The sequence below is a fragment of the Pinus tabuliformis genome, chromosome X (assembly GCF_031772625.1).
Source record: "Pinus tabuliformis cultivar Carrire ecotype Pingquan chromosome X, CPIR1, whole genome shotgun sequence".
Taxonomy (NCBI): domain Eukaryota; kingdom Viridiplantae; phylum Streptophyta; class Pinopsida; order Pinales; family Pinaceae; genus Pinus; species Pinus tabuliformis.
Genome location: NC_142308.1, coordinates 1326465490 through 1326490597, shown reverse-complemented (window position 1 = coordinate 1326490597; position 25108 = coordinate 1326465490). Strand labels below are relative to the sequence as shown.

The 25108-nt window shown below is 41.7% G+C and overlaps 1 protein-coding gene across 1 annotated transcript in view; it reads right to left on the bottom strand.

Annotated features, from left to right (window-relative positions):
• The window catches only part of PRMT7 (protein arginine methyltransferase 7), a 467255-nt gene that overhangs the window by 173277 nt on the left and 268870 nt on the right, over positions 1 to 25108 (bottom strand). The window contains exons 10-11 of the mRNA XM_089446420.1: positions 12279 to 12372; positions 11960 to 12109 (exon numbers count right to left, since the gene is read on the bottom strand). Coding sequence (XP_089302546.1) covers positions 11960 to 12109; positions 12279 to 12372 — 244 coding nt within the window. The remainder of the gene's footprint in view (positions 1 to 11959; positions 12110 to 12278; positions 12373 to 25108) is intronic.

Below are 25108 nucleotides of genomic sequence, written 5' to 3'. Positions count from 1 at the left end.
GAAGTTAGCTTTAGCCGGAAACTAAATATTTTCCTCAATGTTTCTGATTTTCCGAGATCACACTAAGGCACAGCGGAAAAGAGCATACGCATGAGAAAAAATCCTTCCTTTCTGTTTCTGATTTGCCCAGATCGCACAGAGTCGCGGGGCAAAGAGCATACGCAGAAATGAAAGGTATAGATCCGGTAATAAAAAAAAGTTAAATAAACCGAAACCGAAATAAACAGAGAGAAAATAATTGTAAACTGCAAATAAACACTGTATACCTCCAGATCTTAAAAATGACATAGCTAGGGCTACTGGAAACCTTTTCGTATGAAACGAAAGGGGTTCCTCACTGGAACAGATGCTCCCAACACAATAGAGCAGTCCTCTCGGCCCGAACGTAGTCAGAAACAGTAGACCTAGGAGACGGCAGTTGGATGCAGTTCTACCGGCTTCAGATTTGGATCGCCAACGGACGCGGCCCTCAAATAGCTCCGATACCATGTAGGAATTTACAGGGTAAGTTCCTCAGACAGAACACCAAAGGACACCGCTCACACACAGATCACAGATCAATACACCAGTATTTTGATGTGGTTAAAACCCTCAAAGAGGGAAACAGTCCACGGCCTGAGCCAACGCGGCCACTTCAGGCAATTTATTAATAAAAGAACGAAATTTTACATAAGCTTCTCTCATGAACAGTTAACCTACAAATGACCCTCCATGCTCTTTAAATAGAGATCATGGACCAATCGGGTGTTAAGCCACGGATCAAGTGTCGGTAATACCGAGGAGAGAATGAACCGTCGGATCACTACATATCGTGACCGTCAGATTGTAAGTTACAAAATGTACATAGTAAAGAAACACACTTTACCTAACTCTATACTAGACCAAGTTATACTTAACTATTTCCTATGTGTCGGAATATCCTAACAGGTAGAAAACCTAAAAGTAGGGTTTCTACATTGAAGTAGATCTAGTCTACATCAAGATCACGTCAAAGGGAGATCTGAAAGGAAGACTTCAAGAAGAGTGTTGATCTCTCTTTGAAAGATGACCTATCTAGAAGGGATTTTTTTTTTTAAGAAGGCATCAAGGATCTTGAACAAGAATCCCAGGAAACATCTTTCAAAGACATTGTTGAAGATTCTTCAAAGAAGGTTGAAGGCATCATCAACGAGAATCTTGATCTCAAGTAACATATTACTACGTCGTGCCTGAATCTTCAAGTCATATGGGTTCTTTCTACAAGGAGACCAATAAGCTCATTGAAGCATCAAACTATCTAGCATGGAAGAAAAGAATTGACTTGATACTCACAGAACAAGAGATAATGGAATATGTTACTGGGAAATCACTAAACCAAGCATGGACAATACACAAGAACTAGCAAAGTACAAGAAAGGGGAAGTAAGGGCTCAAAGGATCATAGTTGAATCAATTAAGTATTCTCTTGTTCCATTTGTTGCAAATTTGAAGACTTCCAAGGCCATGTATGACAAGCTAGTGAATTTGTATTCGGTAAGTACTACATGAGAAACGATGTCGTTGAGGATTCAGGAACAAGTTGTATAGAATGAAGAAATTAAAAGATGAGGATGTGGCGTCCTTTCTCATGAGAGTCTCTCAACTAAGAGACCATCTACAAGGACTTGGGGAACCTATCACTGATTCTGAAGTAACCATCTATGTACTAAATGCATTGCCACCAGAATGGAGCAACTTTGACCCAAGCATCTACTCCATGAAGGATTCAACCCCCTTTAATGAGTTGTGGGCACAATCCATATTGGTGTTGGAAAAAGTAATTATGTTCGGTCTTAAATAATGTACTTGATGTTGAAATTTCTAAGTCTATCCGTTAGAAATTTAATCTGTATTCTTCTACTTTATTTCTTCTACTTGTTAATTTTGAACAAGTTATTTAAAACATATAAATAACAAAATAAACACAATACAGTCTTAACATCTACACATCAACAGCTGAAAGAAAACAAACACACAAGTGACACCATTATTTTTGGACAACTCGTCCCCAGAAAAACCCAATGCAGGAAAATCGATGCAACAATTCTGAGGGTTTATTATTATGTAGTATTTCCTTCAGTACAATTGGGTGCCAAACTGCCTCACCCGAGATAGAAAAACAACTGGAAATAATACCTCTCTATTCGGAAACAGGTATTCTTCAAATCTGTCCCACGAAACCCTCTCCAACAACTTTGAAGCACTGCATTGGACCTTCTGGCCACTGTTTCAACCTCAGAACCCTCTGTGTCAGCCCTCGAGGCAATACGCAGCCTCTAGGACCCTCTGCATCACTCTTGCTGCCCTCTGCATGGATGACGCAGGCCCTCAGGTCTCTGATGGGCTCTGCGTGACCTGCTCTGGCTTTTGTGTCTGCCTCTCTACCTCTGCGCTGGTCTCTCAGTACTATCTCTGCCTCTCTGTCCAGTACTCACTGCCCCTCGCTGTTGATCATTGATTCGACTTTACTAGCAAACCCCGCTTTAGTAAATCGAATGACTGATTACTCTGTTGTGTTCTCCAACTGACTGTCAAGCCTCCTCTTATACTTTTCTTGTTGGTCCTTCAACGACTAAGATTAGATTTGGCTTGATCCACGACTTTTGGAACCTTCTGACCCAGTTTTATATTAATACTCATTAATATTTTACTTTTCCTAAGTTTAGACTTAAGAACTCCATTAAAAATATTAATTATTTTAATATCTCCCAAACCGGTTAGAATTTGCCCAAACTATTTCTGGGTCATGGAGATCTCATGTGCTTTAGCCTCTCCACTAATTTTCATGGCTATAGCACATCTGATGCTACCTCAAATCAACACTCCCTCTTAGCGAGGACTGTGCTCTAGTAATACTCCACACTGAGCATCACTCTCATTATCTGCACCAGTACCTATGTTGACGCTAGGCCTCCCTGCCCAACATCCTCTACACTACTGCATCTTGTACTGCTGCCCATGGCCCTGCCACTGCCACTACTGCATCCATATGGCAGCTCCCTCTGCATCTGTGCTATTGCTGGTCCATCCTCCCAACACTGCATCTGCATTGCATCCCCCTCTCATCATGCTACATCGTGTTACTACCAACTGCTATTGCACTACAACTCAATTACTGAGAAGAAAGTAACTGATCCACCCAACCTCTGACATCCCTGTCAGGCTAGAAAAACTCCTGAGGCTAAAGCTCTCTCTCTCGCTAACAAGTGCTCCCTCTACTAAACTTTGCGCTGCTGCAACAACTCCCTGCATCTAGCACCGCTGCAAAACTCTTTGTGCCATCCTGCACCATTGCAACACTCTTCGTGCCTCTCACACTGTTGCAGAAGAAGGCCGAAGTTGCAAGTCCGAGGTGCAGTAGGACAAAGTGCAGAATCTTGTAGCCGGAAGGGAGAAAACCCTATATAGACCTTGTTGACCTTGGGAGAGTTGTCCTGCTCTAGGAGAGTCTCAAAAGGAGGCTAGATTAGGGTTTCTATAGAAGCTGCAAGGACAAAATTGCAAGGTTAAAGTTGTAGGACGAGTTGCAGCATTGAAACTGGCAAGTCAAAGTTGCAGTATTGAAGTTGTTTGGTGCAGAAACAAAGAATGACTTGAGGAAGGGTCGACTTCGTACTAGGAGAAAGATTGGTCTAGGGTTTGGGTCTTTGTATCTCACTTGAAGCAGATTCTAAGAAGAGAAGAGTTTCCGGGTTTTCCCCTTAGAGGGGTTTTTTCCATGGCTAAGAGCCAAATATTTGTTGTTAATCAAGGTTGTCATTGATGTTAATATGGCATTGGCCGCGATGGAAAATATGATGATTTTGGGTAGCATCGGATGTGCTCTAGCTCCAAAATTTTGTGGAGGGGCTAGAACATATGAGATCTCCAAGACCCAGAAATCGTTTGGAGAAGTTTCACCCGGATGACGAGTTACTAAAATAATTAATATTTTTAATGGGTTCCTAAGTCTAAACTTAGGAAAATAAAAATATTAATGGGTATTAATAAGAATATGGCTGAGAAACTTCTAAGTGACGAGCATCAATCTTGTTTTAATCTTAGCCGTTGATTAGGGACTTAATCCCGGTCGTTGATTCATCAACAGGAAAAGTATAAGACGAGGTTTGAGGGTCAATTGGAGATACACCATTTTAATCAGTGAGTTCAATTTTTTCCGAGGCGTGCTTTGCTGAGAAAATCGAACAGGTGATCTGAGTTGCAGCAGAGGAGTAGGGATAGTTGGAGTTGGAGGATCTTCTTCGGGACCCCAAATACACAGCAGAGAGAGGCAAAGATAAGCCAGAGGAGGCAACGCAGACCAAGGGAGGTTGACACTAGGTCAGAAGGGCCCATGCATTGCTTGACGCAGTGCCAACGCAGGGGAAGACCTGCCCTCCTGTAGAAGTTTGAATTCAGCCAGGGAGCAACAGGATAAGCCGAGAAGGCTGACGTCAAAGCTCCAGGAGACAAAGGAGGCAGCGCAAAGCTGACGCAGTGTCTCAGAGTGCTCCACACAGGCCCACGTAGCTACTACGAAGGGGAAATGCATTTTTAGTCAGGGATAGTCAGTCCAATTTCTGAATCAGAGAGATTTTGTAGAGTGAAGTGAGGTAATCTCACTTAGGTTTCTGCCAGTATATTTTATCTCTGTAACAGGATAGTCGAGAGGGCATCCAGAGTTGTATTCAAAACTACTGCTTAATAATAGAAAACTCTCAGAGCTGCTGCACCGGTTTTCTCGCATTGGGTTTTTCCGGGGACGTTTGTCTAAAAATAACGGTGTCCCTTGTGTGTTTGTCTCATATTTGTTTTAGTTTATGATTTATATGTCAGTGTAGTCTACAGTAGTGTTTTTCATCAGTATTTAAACAACTAAATAACTTGTTGAATGTAAAAACAAGTAAGAAATGATAAACCAGCGATTGTAGTAGGATTTCTGATGTGTAGATTCAGAAATTTTCACATTGTATAAGAGCATTGCAGATCATAGGACACTGGAGACATCAACCTGGAGATCCAGTGAATTTGTTGCAGAGAAGCAGCTGTCCCGAGTGACAACACTATTTCAGAGGCAAAGGAGCAGTTGAAGGAGTGATGCAGAGCCAGAGAAGTGACGTAGAGGCTCACGCAGTGCCTACATCAGCATTTTGGGCCTATAGAGGATAACGCAGTACCTAAGAGGAGCTCATGCAGTGACAGCATCAGCTCTCTGGGCCAGTGCAGAGCATGTGAGGCTCAAATCAATCAGTTGTCGGGGCTGGAGGAGCAGAGCAGATTTGATCAGTGGAGCTAGTGGGATGCTATTGTTCTTGGTGCAAAACAGTCTCTGTGGAGACAAAGCCGAGGTAGAGGGAATCACTGCCTTCACAGATTTCTAGCCAAAGAAATCTAGATCCAGGTTGCAGCAGCAAAGAAGGATTGGCAAGGAGTGATTCGACATTTGGCCGGAGGATTTCTGTGGAGGAAATCAGGACTCAGAGGGAGTCTAGAGGAGCTTGTTCCTTAAAGGATTTCTAGCGTCGAAGAAATCTAGATCCAAGTCTTGCTGGATTAACAATAGGAGAGGAAGAAGAGAACCAGTCCTATATTTGTTGAGCAGAGATGGCAGTTAATGGACTGAGGGATTAGGACAGATTGGATGGAGTATCCAATTTTGTCATCTGAAAGGCCAGGATCCTAGCAGTCCTAGACAAGAATCACATCAAGGAATATGCCTTGAAGGTAGTTGTTGTTCCGATCAACAGTGATCCACTACAAAAGTACCAGGAGGCCCAAGAAAAGGCTAAATGCATGATTCTAGACTGGGTCAAAGATCACATGGTCCCACACATTACTGAGAAGGAAACATCAAGGGAGATGTGGGAAACGCTGGCCACCTGTACCAAGGGACTTTTGTTCAATGGAAGATGCTATTGGAGAATCAGCTGAGACAGTACCAAATGCAGAAGGGAGAAGAGATCGATCCCTTCCTTCTCAGGTTGCGAGTGATTCGAGACCAGTTGACTTCTATGGGGTCTACACCATATCCTGAGTTCATGGTCAAGACTGCCCTGAATGTAGTCACCGAAGACTAGGAGACATTTGTCCAGAGTATCTTGGGCAAAGCTTCTCTCCCCAGTTGGGAGGAAATGTGGGCAGCTCTTCGACAGGAAGAGATCAGGAGGCTAACCAAGGCAGGAAGTAGCAGCAAAGGAGCCCGGGTCAAGAAGGAGGAGGAGGATGCAGCTCTCGCATCATCGAGACAGCATGAACAGCAAAAAAGGAAGAAAAAGGATATATCCAAGGTCAGATGCTTCAGGTGTGGTGAACTAGGACATTTCGCCACTCAGTGCCCCTGGAAGAAGGGCAAGGAAGAGGCTTCTGACTCGAAGGCTGCTCCAGCAAAAGCTGACAAGGAGGATGATGACGAGGATTGTGCCATGAGTGCTCATGCACCTCTGGAGAAGAGGTGGGGCGACATAGAGCTGTAGTCGGGAGGACTACACAAGGGCAGGATCCTTGAGGTGCCCAAACTCTTGGATCACATACAGCTACGGGAGCCCTTAACGATAGTAGAAAAATGATGGGTGTCGGTTGGTGCGAGGTGTGATGGAGCAACAATGGCAGAGCTAGAGTGCCAAAGTCTGAAGCAGCGCAGTGGATGTTGTAGCAGTGCGAGAGGCACAGAGCAAATTGCAGCAGTGCAGTAGCAGCAGAGGGTTAGCACAGATTAGCAGCAAAGGTAGCTTCAGCATCACGAGGCATCCATATTAACCAGCATGTCAGTTTTTGGGTGAAGTTTTAGTTACTTACTTCTCAGTAACTAAGTTGCAGTGCAGCAGTTAACAGTGGCGTTAACAGTGGCAGTGCTATGGGTAGCATGATGCATCATTTTGAGAGGGAGTTGTTGTACAGATGTAGCAGTGACAGTGGCAGAGTCATGGGCAGCAGTACAGGAAGCATCCTCCAACCCCAACTATCCCTACCGCTCTACTGCAACTCAGATCACCTGTCCGATTTTCTCAGCAAACCACACTCCGGAAAAATCGAACTGACTGATCAAAATGGCATATCTCCAATTGACCCTCAAGCCTCCTCTTATACTTTTCTTGTTGATGAATCAACGACCGAGATTAAGGCCCTAATCAATGACTATGATTAAAACAAACTTGATCCTCGTCACTTAGAAGATTCTCACCCATATTCTTATTAATACCCTAATCTTTTTATTTTCCTAAGTTTACACTTAGAAACCCTTTAAAAATATTAATTATTTTAATAACTCCTCATCTGGGTGGAATTTCTCCAAACGATTTCTTGGTCTTGGAGATCTCATGTGTTCTAGCCCCTCAACAAAATTTCGGAGCTAGAGCACATCCGATGCTACCCAAAATCAACCTCTATTTATTAGAGTTTTGAGATCATTCTTTAGCCAACATTTCGACCAATATTACAAAAGAAGTACAGTAGCTCAGAGAAGAAAAAATACAAGGCACATAAAATATTTAATTAAGATTTGGGTCTAAAAACACTACATGTAAGGACATAACTCTGTGGACTTGCTAGCATACACAGAAACTCAAATTCTTTCAGTATCCTGTAGCTAAGCTTTGACTATGGTCACTGTTGTAGTTGATTTCGGATTGTAGTGTGTCATTGTTGTAGCTGATTTCGGACTGTAGTGTGTCACTATTGTAACTGAGCTCGGACTGTGGTCACTGCTGTAGCTGATTTCGGACCGTGGTAAGTGTTGAAGCTCTTTCAGCCTATGGTGATGTTGTAACAATCTAGGACTGTCTCCTATTCTTGTTGGTGCAAACTTCAGGTGTTGTTTTGTTGAATTGTGGGTGCCCATCTTCACCGAACTATAGGGTGCTATCTTTGTAGTAGTATGAATGCTATGATGGATCTGTGACTACCCTATTTTGGATTGTGGAGACCATTCTAGTTCAGACTGTGGAGACCATTGAACTGTGATGCCTATTTGAGTTCAACTTCAGATTGGGCAACTCTTTTTTGTACAGTGGCACAGTGAACTTGTGAAGAAATCCTTCTTGAATAGTGGAATAATAAAGTGAAGAAAAGGTGATCTAGTCACAGTTCAGAAAGTAGATTGTAACAACTTCAAAAGTAAAGTCTATGATGCACAAAGTTTTGCGAAGACATACCTTGAAGCAATCACTAAAGCAGAGCTTAGTGCAGTTCATTGAAGACACGTTGAAGTCTTGTGGAGAACAATGAAAGGCCATGATGTATTAGTCATCATGAGGTGATTTGGAGATATTTGATTGGGTATCATGAAGAGCAGTGCTGACACCTTCTAAGAAGACAAGGTTGTCATTGATGAAGTCATTTGGAGGAGGCATTGCAGAAGATTGACAGGGCTCGTTGAAGAAGACATTGGGAGTCGTGAAGTATAACCAAATATATCTTGACGATGTAAAGGGTTGGAGCCCAAGAGATTGGAGCCTCGAAAAGACTAGGTTGGTGCATTGGACGATAGGGTTGGAGCCCTAGAGGATCGGAGTCCTCAAGAAACCAGGTCAGAGCTTGTACTAGAGAAGGGTTGGTGGCCCAGGGGTTGGAGCCTCTAAACGCAAGGTTGGTGCCTTGAGAAGATAGGGTCGATGCCCTAGAGGTCGAAGCCTCACAAAAGTCCAAGTTGGTGCTTGGCAACAAGTTGGAGCCTGGGAGATTGAAGATTGGTGTCTTCATCTAGGGTTGGAGCCCTATATACATTGTACTTGATTTATTGTGAAAAATGAATTAATAAAAGAATTTATTATGATTGTTCATTTTGTGTTCTAAATATAAATGATCTAACTAGTAAAAGTAACAATTGAAAAGAAATACTGAAGATAAATGTCTTTCAGATTAATCACATTCTTAGGATTTGGTCGATGTTTAGAATCAACTAATGTGGTTCATCCTCAGAACAATATGGATCACAAAAGTCTCAAATCTAACAAGAAATATTGATTCACCCCCTGTCAGTATTTCGAACATTTGTGTCCTCTATTGTTGCAGTTTATGTTCTTGATATTTGATTGATGAAAGATCTAACTAAAAGAACACAAGAAAGCTAATAAGTTCACAAGAAAATATTAAGGTTAAGGAAAATAAGATTAGTACGTTGTCATTTTCCATTTTTCAACAGTCTCAAAAACTCATCCTATGTATCCATTTTGCAAGGCCGCAGAGGTAAATGTCAAAGGTATCAGATATCCCTTCAGATTTGTGGATTTTGGGCATGCATTAATTCTTCAACTGTATGCGAATCTACTGCAAAAGATCTTGGAAAAATTCAATGAATGTATGCAAGATGATCACAAAAGGAAACCATCGAATCCCTTAATCCCAACACAGAAATTTTCTTCCTCATCAATTCTTCAGAGCTCCTCAATGAATTGATTTTGATACATTTGAGGGAAAGTTCTCCTAAATTCATAAAGGCGGAAATGCTTTTGGATGTTGCTTCATTGCGTCAAATCAAGAATAATGGCCCGAATAGATCAATGAGAGTCACAATGAGGTCCTCCTCCAAACCCCTTCAAGACCAACCAAAACAAATTCCCGAAAGACTCAAAAACTTCACCTTTTGCTGAAGATTACACAACTACACTTGACTGCACGTAAATTCAGAGCACAATTTCTTTAGATCTGTGTTGGATTCCCCTTCCATTGCATATGAATTACATGTAATAAGAACACAAATCACAGTGAATCCCATAGCCCAATAAGCAACCAAACCATAACCCTTTTTGCAATAGATATCAACTTCCTTCGGGATTAATTAAGACGCCAAGATTATTTCAAAGTTCCTCCATATGATAGGCATTCGAAACCTCACAGAGGACCAGTACTTAAGGTATTCCAAACTACCTTGGCCCCATACTATTTCAGAACATCCTTTGATAAGCGAAATTGCTCCAGGTCTAAATAACACAGAAAATGAGCACCAATCGATACATCAATTTGAGATGAGATCGACCCCTTTTATAGCAATGAGAGAGGCTTCTAGGAGTCGACATGAAGGAGAGGGAGGCCGACTTTAGTTTGTAAATTTCAAATTCAAAATTAAAATGGATCCAAAAATCCTTTTATTTAATTTTAAACTTGAATTTTGGTTGGAGCCAAAATTTCTTTTCTAATTTTGGACCATTTTGAATGTATCCTCAAATAATTAAATTTAATCTTTTAATGAAAAAACCTTCATAGACTTCAACACTTAACTTTGTCCCTTCATCAAATCATTTAATGAAACGTGCCATAGACTAGCCAATAATAAATTGCCACACATCTCCTTTTGGGGCCTTTGACCACAAGATGTGGTTAGCATCTTTGACTGGGCATATCTTTCAAAACGTGAGGATCCATGAAGTGCTCCATATATCAACAGAAAGGGCTTGACGAGGGTTATCAACCTGGAGAGATACCATGCCAAGAATCATGACGAATGTGATAAATAAGTATGAGACAAGTGTGGGGTATGATCATCCTCCAAGGAATCCAAACCCTAGAGCTACAGTTTTATCAATGCATCATCTCATCCATGCATGCAAGCATGTTGAGGACATCAATGACGATATCCTGCACCCTCTTTGACATCACGGACAACATACTCAACATATGGTAGTATAGGATAGATCCATTTACAAATTTCCACAGAGGTCGATCACTTTCTTGATAAGAAGTCTAGATTTGGCTAATGAGGCTTTGCACTAGGCCTACCAGTTTTTGCGAAAATATCCCCATCCTAGAAGGTTGCATGAACTTTTACAACCCTACTAATCGGATTAGTAATAGTATCCTCTCACATGAGTCATCCAAAATAGTATGAAGACAAGGAATAAGAAAGTACAAGTGGCACATGTGGGTGCTCCAACCCAAAATGCACCATCAAAGGGCATTTGTAAATGTGCCAAATATATCCAATGAAGGTTCCCAAACATTTGCATGCATGCTAAAAATAGGCAAATGCTCTAATATCTGCAAAATAAGAACTCCATGATGAGGTCTCCAAGGTGTAATTGTTTCCTCAATCTAAGTACGAGGAGGAAGAGGTCAACATATCAAATAATAGCCCTCAATCCATGTGCAAGGAATAGATACATGCCAAGTAACTCCATGGAAGAGGGGATGGCCCCATCATCAAGCAATAAAATACAGATAAATATGAATATGCCTCCAAATGTGTGCTAATAAGTGAAGAGATCCACCTATGTCAATGCTCCATGTCATAATAAGCCATCCAAGTGTTAATAGTCACCAAATAGGCTAGGGCAACCAGGCCACACAAAACCATTTAAGGACTGAAAAACACCAACACATGAGCAGAAATAATTAATCATCAAAACTTTGGGAAACCATTAGCTAATGGATTCTCTATCCCAAAAGGCACTAATGATCCATCAAATATGAGCAAATGCTAAGAAAACCCTCCAATAAGCAAAACCCTCCAATACCCTTTATATGCTAGATGTGACCCTCCAACCATTGAAAACATGCCATGCCACCATGACAAGCATATCCATCAATATTTACTAGGGTGTTCTGTCAATAAGAGCCATAACCTCCCAGTTAATCATCATCCAATATCTTGGGGAGCTAGAACTATCAGAAATATGTGAAAGGAGTAATACCATGATACTAATATAAGTCATATAGAGTAGCAAGCATCAACATCAACTATCCACTAGCAAGTCAATCCATCAACAAAGATTGTGTAACCGTGAAGAGGGAAACAGGCCATGACAATCCTTCAGAAAGGAGAAATGAGTCTTCTCCAATCTAAAGTACTCAAGCAACCCAATTGATGTACCATCATCATGAAGTTGTCATCCCTCAAAGCCCTGTAATGTGTGATGAAAATCATGTATAATCCGCATCCTATATTAGGGGTAGCACAACCCAATGCCTACATAGTTAACATGCTGCCAAAAAGTGAACAATTCCATCCAGAACAGTAAAATGTGCTAACCTCAAAATTACCACACTGCCAAATTGAATATGGCAGAATAGGCCCCTCATGTGGATCTGGGAGGTCGCCACAAGCTCCCATTATTTCATTTACAACAGAATGATCGAAACCCTCAATATCTTTCAAGCAACAACGGCTTTTCCAAAGATCCTGGAAACAAGTCAGGAACAATAAATCAGACCTAGTGGACAAGTTCTTTGCTCAGGAGAATGTAGAATCTACTTAATGAATTATTTTGAATGATGTTGAGGAGAAGTTCCATGTACTAAGAAAAATAAAATGATTGCACAAAAAGTTAATAAAAAGATAAGGTACCCACAGGGATGCACATAGCACAACCTCGTAAAATTCCTTTAAATGGCAAGATTGTTGCCTTTTCAGAGAGCAGAGGTGCCAGTAAAGTCCTTTCATTCCTAATCCAAGCAAATCACAAGACTCTTTTAATAGAAACGTATTAGTAGGTTAAAAACTATAAGAAAGACATTTACTAAAAGTGCAGATAACATTTCAACTTGCTGACTTCTATTCTTAAGGCTTCATAACTCAACAATTCCACTATGTCGATTAAGATTGCAACACCAAAGTTATACAAAAGACATGAACCAAAAACGTTCATGGCATGATTTTAAAAGATGAAAGTTAAATGTAAAAGGAACCAAGAAGACAAACATAGTGTGTGTGTGTGTGTGTATTTCTGCTAAATGTATAAATAACAAAAACACATGGTTTCAAGTGTAACACCTCAAACATGCATTAGGCTCTCTTTAGTTTATTCTTAAAACACAGATCAAAAGGTCAATGATCTCCACAATTGGAGAGGTTCCATACAATATCTTATTGCTCTACTAAGGCTAGTTCCCACAAGCAACCAAACACTTGGAAATTCAAGTAACAGGTCTTAATATCTAGATCCATGACTTATCATCAATGCTAGAGACCAAGAACATCTATCATTTACATCACCATTGCATGTTGAGGTATATGGCTACATGCGAAAGAAATTAGCCCCAAATGAAGATGCTCATCTACAAGATATTATAATCTGGTATGCCCAAACAAGTTTTTGGCTTAGCCAAAAGATTGACTAAGTATAGTTTGATTCTAAATTATGATCTAGAATTAGTAGTGATATACAAGCATAATAATTGAAGGCTAAGCTCATATGACATATTTAGAACACCAAGAAATTGCATCACCGACGCATTTAGGTTAATGACTCCAGTTGAAGAAATCTTCCCTAAGCAAGGAGATTAGTCTTGACATAGATAACAAAAAAATAAGGGCATGTTATGGCCTGCTGCCTAACTATGGGATTTACTAATAATAGTTTCATGAAAAATCCTAATCAAGGACATTTGGGCTCAAAAACTCATAGAAACATTAAGAAATGGATGAGAAAGGACAAGTTCCCTTCTTCAGACAACAATACCACTCTTTTAGCAATGAGATAAGGTTGGCACTCCCCAGCTAGGGGTATTTGAAAGACATGCACAACAGCTGGTAGGACCATAACCAGTATGGTTGAATTGGGTAGGTTGGGAAAAAAGGGTGGCCTCACTTAATTAGTATAAATGCCCCCTAATTCTCCTTAATTTGTAATCAATCCATCGGTCCTAAACACTACTATAGACAAAAAATTAAATAAAGTCTCATAAAAGAGGGTGACCTAGGGGAAAAGACACTAGATATGTTTTCTAATTATTAACTAAGTTATGACCAAACTAGCATTTTGTAGGGAAGTAACCTTTATTCAAGGAAATGAGTTGTTACGAATTAAAGTCCTTCCACTTGTATCTATGTTCTAGAAACTTGTGCAACATAGTTAGATGGGTATCGTTATGCTACTATAGACTAAAATTTGAATAGAAACTAAATTCTCGTCAAAGAAGGTGACTTAGTGGAAAAGACACTAAATCTAAGAAAGTTTTCTATAATTATTAACTAAATTATGACCAAAATGGCATTTGGTAGGGAAGCAACCTTTATTCAAGGAAAATAGTTGTCATTGTTGAGCATGTTGTCACTGATGCCAAAGCAGGTGCGGGTGCAACAGGTATAGGTAGGTGTAGGATATAAAGTGAGTGCAGATATCATCATTGATGTCAAGGCTAGTTGGAGGTCATTGATGAGATAATGTCTATAGGATGATAAAGTTTGATGTTCAGGTTAATGCAACTTGATGATGCAGTGATGAAACCCTAGCTAACCCGAGCTCTAGGGTATGGTTTCCCTAGACAATGGACATATTCAACACTTGTTGAAGGTTTTTGAAGCAACAGATCATTGAGTTTGCCTTGGAGACCCTCGCTAGTAGATTCTACTCGTTATATTGATTTTGTTGGTACGTGGAGCTCTTCAAGGACCCTCACGGTTTGTGAGAAATGCTCAACCAAATTTGAAGACCCAATTTGTGGTCCAAAACCCCAAGGACTAACAATGTGGCAACAATGTGTGATGATGTGGCATAGAAGGATTAAAGGACTCAATAAGTTAATGATGTGGTAGTGTTTATGAGTGATGTGGCAACCTCTTCCTAGATGGCAGCAATAGAAAAACGACAATCATTGAAAACCCTAATTCGTGGTTTTGGACCAAAATTTTTGAGACAAAAATTTGATCTATTTCCCTCCAAAATCTTGCCTCCAAGAAAACAAAATTTAATTTTAAATTTAAATGGCTTCCCTCCAAAAGAGCACAGGTCAGCCTGCCCTCCAAAAAGTTTATTTGGCTTCTATAAAAAGGAAGATGTGTTACCCTACAAACATCATTGATTTGACTCGATATCTCTAATGCACCAAAGGCTCTGAAATTCTCTTGCGGTTTTATGGAAGACATAATCAAACGATTTGAAAGGGTTTTGGTTTGTTATCTTTTGGGATTTGTTTGTGTGAAAAAATCTAAAATGGAAATTGTTAATTTTAGGTATGTCCTATGCTTAGAGCAATTTATTTCAATTTTCACAATTTGCTCAATACCTTTTCCAGATTAGCAATCACATCAACATTAAAGTAAACTGCAGATAAAACATCAACATAAATCGCAAAAAACAAGCCAAGACAAGAGGACACAAGATGTGGCACTAGCCAGGGACAAACCACAATGTGGAGAAACCCTTGATAAATTCTTATATGTTCTTCAATAGTTCAACAGAGAGATAGTACATTTACAACAAATTTCAACACTTTGACTTATCTAAATAAGAGCATAGATCATCTCATGTGACAGCTGAACTCAGTTGAAGACATGTTGCTTCAACTAATTCTCCAAGGTGACTCCATCACCTATCATTGTGCTGCATCTCGTCATCATGCTGCACCTCACCGTGTTGCAAACTTGCACCATGTTGCACCCATCATCACTATGCTGGACCTCATGACCATGCTGAACACATCATACTGCTGCACCTTAGGCTGCCACTGCTGTCCCATGTGCCATTGTTGCACCATACTGCCACAATTGTCCCATGTGCCATTGCTGCACCTATGCTACCACAGTTGTCCCATGTGCCATTGTTGCACCATGCTACCACAGTTGTCCTATGTGTCGTTGCTACACCATGCTACCACAGCTGTCCTGTGTGCCAAAGTTGCACCATAATACCACAGCTGTCCTATGTGTCACTGTTGCACCATGCTACCACAACTGTCATATGTGCCAAAGTTGTACCATTGTTAGTGACATTGCCATTCCATGTTTGCCTTACTGGTGTCCCATTGTTAGTCATCCATTGCTACTCCTATGATTGCTTGTTGTCCCACTGTTTACAACGCCATGCTCCATTGCCTAGTTGTACCATTTATCTACCTGCCAACATACCATACAAACGCTACTCCAAATATGCATGTACTAGCTCACATTTTTTAGATCTGTTTGGTTGCAGCAAACTAGGTCTGGTTAGGGCACACAACAGTCCTTAACCAGCCTTCCTTTGTGTCCAAAAACACTCCCAAGAAATACAGCTACCCTTCTTTGAGAGGCGGTTGCTTCAATTCTAGGCTACCCTAGCCCTTGTCTACCCTTCGGCCTGCCTGTAATTTACAGCGGCACCCTACATAAAGATTGTGTAGGGTTGTGGCTGCCTTTCCATGGATCTTCACCCCTCCAAAGTGTCCTCAAACCTGTCCTATTGTTGCAGCTCTTCCAGCAAGGGAACTTGGCCCTCCTTCACCCTGAAACAAGCCCTAAACCAACAGCGTTAAGCCCTTAAGGGCTTGGCCTAGTACACTGCATACTCGGTCTCCATTAGGGCAATTCGAACCCCAAAACAGTCCTCCTATTCCACATTGTTCCAACCTCCTTCTGCTGCGGCTAGGTACAACTCGTTTAGGGCCTCCTCTATAGCGTTATTTCTCCATCCTAGGACTGCGACTAGGCTCCTTTAGGCAGCATATAGAAGTAGGGACTCTTCTCTTGAATTGTTGATAGATCATCTTCCTTAGAACTACGTTAGGGCATCCTCCTTAGGACTGCGTCTTAGGGCTACTTCCTCCTAGATTTCTCTCATACTAAAACCCAAGGAAAGTGGAGAGAAATCAAGAGAGAATTGTGTGTGAAATGACTCTCAAGTCATCTCCTTTTATACTAAAACGTTGAGCACATGTGGGGTTGACTTGGTTGATGGCCGACCTTGACGAATTGTCTTATAACACAAATAAATTCATAACTCCATAAATACTTATCGGAATCGGATGATCTTTAGATCAATCCTACACCTCTCGATGAGAGGGATCCAAGAAAAATATCAGCTACCATAAATAAGATGACCCACATGGAGTTTGGCCCTAGTTGCCAATTTTAACACTCCCTCTCAACTAGGGAGAACTCCATCCGTTGATCCATCGGCCAGACTGTACTATCTCTGCCAACTGTGCCCTGTACTGCTCGGCTTTGCTCTACTCTGTTGAGCCATGAAGAAGAAGAATTGATCAAGAATGTCTCATACCATTCTCTATTGACCCGAAATCAGTTCCATATGAAGAGAGTGTGTCATACCACTCTTACTGATCCCAGATCAGTTCCAAGTGAGTCATATCACTCTTACTGACCCGAAGTCAGTTTCATTGATCCCAGATCAATATCACAAGAGAGTGTCTCAAACCACTCATACTGATCCCAAATCAATGGAGGTCATCCTAGTATAGGCAGTACGGTAGATACAATGACACGTCCATCGATAGTACTACTATGGTCCCTAACCCCATTTCCCTGCTCATTGGCTAGATGAGAGGTACTTCCCATGAGTCTGAGACTACATGGGTAGGATGCCTCGACAGGAGAACCACTCATCCTATCCCTAAGTTGCCACGAGGTATCACAGGGGAAGGCTGAGCCATTCACCCTGTACACAGCGCACCATTAGGGGAGGGTGAGTCGCCCTATGGTCGCTTGTTGCTCCAAGAAGTACCCCAAGCCCCCCGGAGCTCCCGAAGCTCAATTCATGCATCATGCAGGACCCTCATAAGAGGGTCTCTCAATGACTCCAAGTCATTTGGGAAAGTCACAAATTTGACCTTCCGCTGGGGCTTCGACAGAATGTCTACGACCTGTACATCAATCTCAATGCGATGGAGCCTCTTCGCTCATCAATGTACCATATCCCAGATAAGGTAGTCCCTGATGTCTATATGTTGGAGCAATCATAGAATACGGGATTCCTCAACAATCGAATCCCCCCTGGTTGACACAGAAGATCACGGTGGTATCCATCATGTGTACAAACAACTCACTGAAGAGCTTCCACAACCAAGCAGCTTCACACGAGATCATACTCGTAGCTATATATTAAGTCTCAATGGTGCTCAAAGCAACCATCTTCTGCTTCCTACTCATCCAGGATATCGAACAGAACCCAAAGAGAATCAGCACTCAGAAGTGCTCTTGAGATCCTCCACACTGCCTGTCCAATCAACATTCGAATAATCAAACAACTTCATATTTCCAGCAGTGTATCTCAATCCATGAGAGATTGTGCCCCGAAGATATCTGAGAAGATTCTCGGCACCAATCTAGTGAGGCTCAACCAAAAATATGAGCCCAACATGCTAACTGCAAAACATATATCTGGACAGAAGTTGACCAAGAACATCAATGCGAATGAGTTTATGAAACTCAGAGGCATTTCCCAAATCTGGTCTACCACATAACTTCTAAAAGTTAACCTCCATCGAGGTAGTCACGGGCTTGTAGTTTATCATTCCAAATCTGGAATCCAACTCCCTCTGACTTTTGAAAATGAGAGGGTTTGCACCTGTCAGAAAGAGGTCGTCCTCAAAAGGTGCCAGTATGAGAGGTCTATCATCCACAACCTTCAAGCAATGGTTTGGATCAGCTTCAATCCTAGTGAATCTCAGCTTCATCAGAGAACTACAATTCCTCTCATACTATGCCCGAGGTTTTTTGCTTCAAGCCATAAAGGGATTTCTTCCACCTGCATACATGAGATTCCCGATCACGAATCTCAAATCCCTCGGGTTGTTCCAAACCTGTGGACCTGCTACATGAGGGGAATGATCCCCTTGTAAGATTTTCCTTCGGTACATCTCAGACATGCTCTTTTTGAATTCAGGTATCCCTGTCACCATCTAACTCACATCGAGTAGGGCCCCATAATAAGTAGACCTTCGGTGCTATAGATGAGATGTGACAACTAACATGGTCCCCAATGGACCATCCTGCAACTTGACACAAATTGCCAACCCTGAACCCTTGGGTAAAAGCATCTTTGAAAATCTATTTTCAAACATGTACCTTTCCATCAATGAATGCTACCCAAAAACCTTTGATTTCCATTGCCGGAATGGACACCAGGTTCTTCTTGCGAACAGGTACATAAAAGAGATTCTTGTAAATGAATCAAGTTACCCTCATTCAATTGAGGGGTAACATTCCCTACACCCTTTCCGGGATAAGTGGCATAGACTCCAAGTATAATCCCACAATTGTTTCCATCTCTACCAAATTAGAGAGAGCACCCTTCTATCCGTTGAAGTGCCTTGAAGCACTACAATCAATAGGCCAAATTCCCAAGGAGTCTAAAAGAGAGGGCTAATACAAGATAATGCTTCTTTATCTTATCAGAAACAACATTTGATTCTTCATACCTGGGGTTCCTTGCTCTCTTTGAAAAGTCAGTCGTTTCCTTGATGACCTGCATTATCTGTCATTCCTCTTATATGTTCTTCAATAGTTCAGCAGAGAGAGAGAGAGAGAGATAGTACATTTACAACAGAAATCAACACTTTGACTTATCTAAATAAGAGCATAGATCATCTCATGTGATAGCTGAACTCAGTCGAAGACATGTTGCTTCAACTAATTCTCCAAGGTGACTCCTTCACCTATGATTGTGCTTCATCTCGTCATCATGCTGCACCTCACCATGCTGCACCATGTTGCATCCATCATCACTATGTTGGACCTCATGACCATGTTGAACACATCATACTACTACACCTTATGCTGCAACTGCTGTCCCATGTGCCATTGCTGCACCATGCTGCCACCATTGTCCCATGTGCCATTGTTGCGCTATGCTACCACAGCTGTCCCATGTGCCATTGTTGCACCATGCTACCACAATTGTCCTATGTGTCGTTGCTACACCATGCTACCACAATTGTCCTACGTGCCAAAGTTGCACCATGCTACCACAGTTGTCCTATGTGTCATTGCTGCACCATGCTACCACAACTGTCCTATGTGCCAAAGTTGTACCATTGTTAGTGACATTTCCATTCCATGTTTGCCATACTATTGTCCCATTGTTAGTCATCCATTGTTGCGCCTATGATTGCTTGCTCTCCCACTGTTTGTAGCACCATGCTCCATTGCCTAGTTGTACCATTTATCTAGCTGCCAACATACCACACAAACGCTGCTCCAAATATGCATGTACTAGCTCACAGTTTTGAGGTCTGTTTGGTTGCAGCAAACTAGGTCTGGTTAGGGCACACAATAGTCCTTAACCAGCCTTCCTTTGTGTCCAAAAACACTCCCAAGAAATGGGGCTGCCCTTCTTTGAGAGGTGGTTGCTTCAATTCTGGGTTGCCCTAGCCCTTGTCTACCCTTCGGCCTGCCTGTAATTTACAGCGGCACCCTAAAGCAAGACTGTGTAGGGTTGCAGCAGCCTTTCCATGGATCTGCACCCCTCCAAAGTGCCCTCAAACCTGTCCTATTGTTGCGGCTCTTCCAGCAAGGGAACTCGGCCCTCCTTCACCCTGAAACAAGCCCTAAACCAACAGCGTTAAGCCCTTAAGGGCTTGGCCTAGTACACTGCATACTCGGTCTCCATTAGGGCAACTTGGACCCCAAAACAATCCTCCTATTCCACGTTGTTCCAACCTCCTTTTGTTGCGGCTAGGGCATATTATAACCCTCCTTAACTGCGGCTAGGTACAACTCGTTTAGGGCCTCCTCTATAGCGTTATTTCTCCATCCTAGGACTGCGACTAGGCTCCTTTAGGCAACATATAGAAGTAGGGTCTCTTCTCTTGAATTGTTGATAGATCATCCTCCTTAGAACTGTGTTAGGGCATCCTCCTTAGGACTGCATCTTAGGGCTACTTCCTCCTAGATTTCTCTCACACTAAAACCCAAGACAAGTGGAGAGAAATCAAGAGAGAATTGTGTGTGAAATGACTCTCAAGTCATCTCCTTTTATACTAAAACATTGAGCACATGTGGGGTTTATTTGGTTGCTGGTCGAACTTGACGAAATGTCTTATAACACAAATAAATTCATAACTCCATGAATACTTATCGGAATCAGATGATCTTTAGATCAATCCTACACCTCTCGATGAGAAGGATCCAAGAAAAATATTAGATGCCATAAATAAGATGACCCACATGGATTTTGGCCCTTGTTTCCAATTTGTACAGAAATCCTACTGCAGTGATTAATATGACTTCTTCTACTTATTACTTTAGAGATAAGTTATCTATTGTATTCTTACAGCAAATATCGAAACATATTCTACTGTAGCCTTCAAAATTAAAACATTGCAGGAATTAAATGTAAGTAAAATGTCGGCACATATACAAACACAATGACAGTTACTTTTGGACAATCGTCCTTGAAAAAACCCAATGTGGGAAAATCGGTGTAGTAGATGACGGTTTTATTATTCTTCAACAAAAATCAATATGTACAAAATTTCACCCAGCAGTATAGAACTAAGAAATATTTATAGAGGTTCCTGAACAAGTATCTAACCCGAGATATAGTTTCCTTCACCTTCTGCATCTCTCCGGCATGCTCATCGTCAATTTCTCTGGCCTTTGGACTGGCCTACATAATGTTTGCATCACTCAGGCCAGCGTTGCCTCTCCCAGCATCAATCTGCCCAACATTGTTCCTTCTGTTGCTCTGTGTCTTCGTCCCTGTCTCCCTGACTAATGTTGAACCCTCTCTGTCTCTCCTCCACCTGCAACTCTCCCTCTGAATCGACTTTCTCTTGCTGAACTTCAACCAGTGAGAAAATTGATTTCTCTTGGGCAACTCAGTATCTGCATGGTGTGTTTTTTAAATGACCCTCGAGTCCCTTCTTATATCTTCCTGTTGGACAACCAACAGCCTAGATTAAAACATAATCAAAGGCTCATATCATTTTGGCTTGACCGTGGTTTTTTCTAGAAGCTTCACCCCTGATTAAATTAATACCCATTAATATTTTAATTTTCCTAATTTTGGACTTAGGAACCCCTTTAAAAATATTAATTATTTTAATAAAATCACTTCTGGGTGGAATTTCCCAAAACGCTTTTTGGGTTCTTTGGAATACATATGCCCAAGCCTCCCTGCAAAATTTGAGACTTAGAGCACATCCGATGCTACCCCAAATCAGCACTCCTTAGCGAAGAACGTGCTCTAGCAATACACTGCTACTGCATACTGCTCTAACTTTGAAGCATCGTCCTCTGCGCTGCTAATGCCTGACATACAGTCCACCAACTACTGCTCTGTTGTTGCAATTGTACTGTTGCCTTTGACACTGCTACTGTCAATGCTACATTTGTACTACAGCTCCCTCTGAATTGTTGCATCAGTGTTGTTGTTGCCACTACTTCTGCCAACCATCTCTACACTGCATCCTGCTCCTGCTACTGAAATGGATTTTCAACCATACCCAACTGCTCTCTGAACTGAGTAAACTTAGCTCTTCCAAGAGCCTTTGTGAGTATATCAGACACCTGCTCTCTTGTGGGAACAAACTGTAGTTGTATTGCCCCACGCTGAACACAATCTCTAATAAAGTGACAACAGATATCTATATGTTTCGACTGATCATGAAATAATGGATTCTCAGAGAGTTTGATGCAACTCTGATTATTGCAGTAAATGTTGGTAGCCTCCATCCTTTTCCCAAATAGGCTCACAAGAAATTTTCTGAGCCATATGGCTTTGCACGTAGCTATGTTGGTTGCCATATATTCTACTTTTGTTGAACTCAGTGCTACCGATTTCTGCTTCTTGCTGCACCAAGATAGCATCCCTAATCCAACAATGAAGCAGTACCCAGAGGTACTTTTTCGGTCTACTGAATTACCTGCCCAATCTACATCAATGAACCCATTCAAGTTGATATCCTCCCCTCTAGAGTACTTCAACCCATATCTGATTGTTCCTCATACATACCTAAGTATGTGCCTTCTTGATGCCCAATGCACCCTTTTTGGTTCAACTATGCACTGACTAAGAGTGTTGACTGCAAAACAAATGTTTGGCCTAGTGTTGATCAAATACATAAGTGACCTAATGAGTTGTCTGCGCAAGGTGGGATCTACTTCTTTATCCTCTGATGCATCTATTTTCTTCCAGTTGGTGATCATGGGAGTAGCCATGGGTTGGCAATCCTGCATTCTGAATCTCTTCAGAATCTCTGTAGCATACCTTCCTTGACCAAGGAAGATCTCCCCATTCTTCTGCCAAACTTCCAACCCTAGAAAATAATGCATCAATCCCAAGTCCTTCATGTCGAATTCGACTTCAAGATTCTTCTTGCAGTCCTGGATGAGCCTAGATGATCCAGTTAGAAACAGGTCATCTACATATAGTACCAAAATAAGTGGCTCATTCTCTACCAATAAATAGTAGAGATTGGGATCAGCATCACTCTTGACAAATCCCAACTGCTGCAAGTAACTATCAATTCGACCATACCATGCTCTAGGTGTCTGCGTGAGCCTGTACAAGGCTTTCTTTAACCTGCAAACATGAGACTTCTTCTCATGAATTTCAAAGCCTTCGAGTTGTTTTATATACACATCTTCTTCTATCACCCCGTTCAAGAATGTTGTCTTGACGTCCATCTGGTGAATCTCCCATCCCATTTAAGCTGCTAGGGATATAAAAAATCTGATAGAGGTGTAACGAGCAACTAGGGAGAAGGTCTCTTCATAGTCTATCCCTTATTTCTGAGCATACCCCTTTGCCACGAACCTTGTCTTGTACTTCTCTATGCTGCCATTTACAACATACTTGATCTTGTAGATCCATCGTGAACCTACCACTGATCTATTTTCTGGTCTAAGTACTACTTCCCAGACATCATTCGTCATGATAGAGTTGTACTCTTCCACCATGGCATCCACCCATACTTGGTGTTGAACAGCTTCCTGAAGAGGGTTCTCCAACCTAAGCTACCAATGCTTGGTATCTATCTGGTTGTCTGTCTTGCCTTTTCTCGACTCTAAGAGCTCCAACAAACTCCTTTGCATCCCTCAGTGTCTATCGCACTTCCCTTCTCATTCTACTACTGGTGGTGGGAGGCTCAACCAGTTCTTCCACCTAATCTTGTTGTTTCGTCCGTTGAGAAGCATCTGCATTTCCTCCCTCTCAGGAAATACCGGTACTAGTCACTGTAGTTGATCCAAGTGTATGCTCTCTTGCCTGTCCTTCTTGCCGCCCCTGCTACTCTTGGACTAATGGAATATCTCCTAACTGATCTTCTGCGGGCATTTCACGAGATTTCCTGAAAGCTCTATCTTCCATGAACTTTGCATCCCGTCTTACTACAATCTTCCTCTTGCCTAGAATGTAGATTCTATATGCCTTTGAGGTCTCGTTGTATCCTATGAGATACCCCTTCTCTGCAGTTTGATCCAGTTTGTTGCGGTTCTCGTCTGGAATGTGGCAATAAGCCATGCTTCCGAATATCCTGAGATGATTGACTTCCGGCTTCTTCCCTGTGAATACTCCCTTGGGCATTCTCTTCCCCAATGCTTTATGAGAAGTTCTATTATGGATATATATTGTCACATTGCAAGCTCTTGCCCATAGATACTTAGGTAGATCCTAATCATACAACATGGCCTTGGCTGCCCCAACAATAGTTCGGTTTTTCCGTTCTGCCACTCCATTCTGCTCCAGATTATATGGAGTTGTCCACTCTTTCTTGATACCCTCCTTCGCACAGAAATCTGTGAATCCTTGTCTATATATTCTCCATTGTTATCTAAACGCAATACCTTTATCTTTTTCCCTGTCATATTTTCAACAAGAGCCTTGAACTCTCGGAAACAATCAAAGACCTCATCCTTGGTCTTTAAGAAATAGATCCAGGTCTCGAGTGATCATCGATAAAAGTGACGAAGTATTCGCCACCACTAAGAGCCCTTGTGGACATAGGACCGCACATATCTGAGTGTATTCATCCTAATACATCCTTTGCTCTATTGTTACTTCTAGAAAAAGTTGCTCTATTGTTACTTCTGGGAAAAGCTGCTTTAGTGTACTTTCCTAGTACACATCCTCTGCATAAGTCATCATGTTCATTGCTTAGGAATGGTACCCCTGTAACAGTCTCTTTGAGCATCCTCAGAGCTCCATGGTGTAAGTGCCCCATTTTCCTATGCCATAATTCATTTCGCTCCTTCTCACCATTATAGTTGTACTTATTAGTGCCATTGGTGGTTCGAGTTGCAACCTATACAACTTGTTGCTTCGAACCCCAATTTTCTTTTTCCTCTTCCAGCCTAGGTGCTTAACGTATACTTTCTTCCCGATGAAGTTTACATCATATCCCTTGTCTTGTAACTTGGACACTGAAATTAGATTCATCCCTAATCCTGCCACATGCAGAACATTCGTGGCTCGGATGTCGGTCCCTGCTTCCATCTTAAAAGCTATGGTGCCTCTCCCTAGTGGGG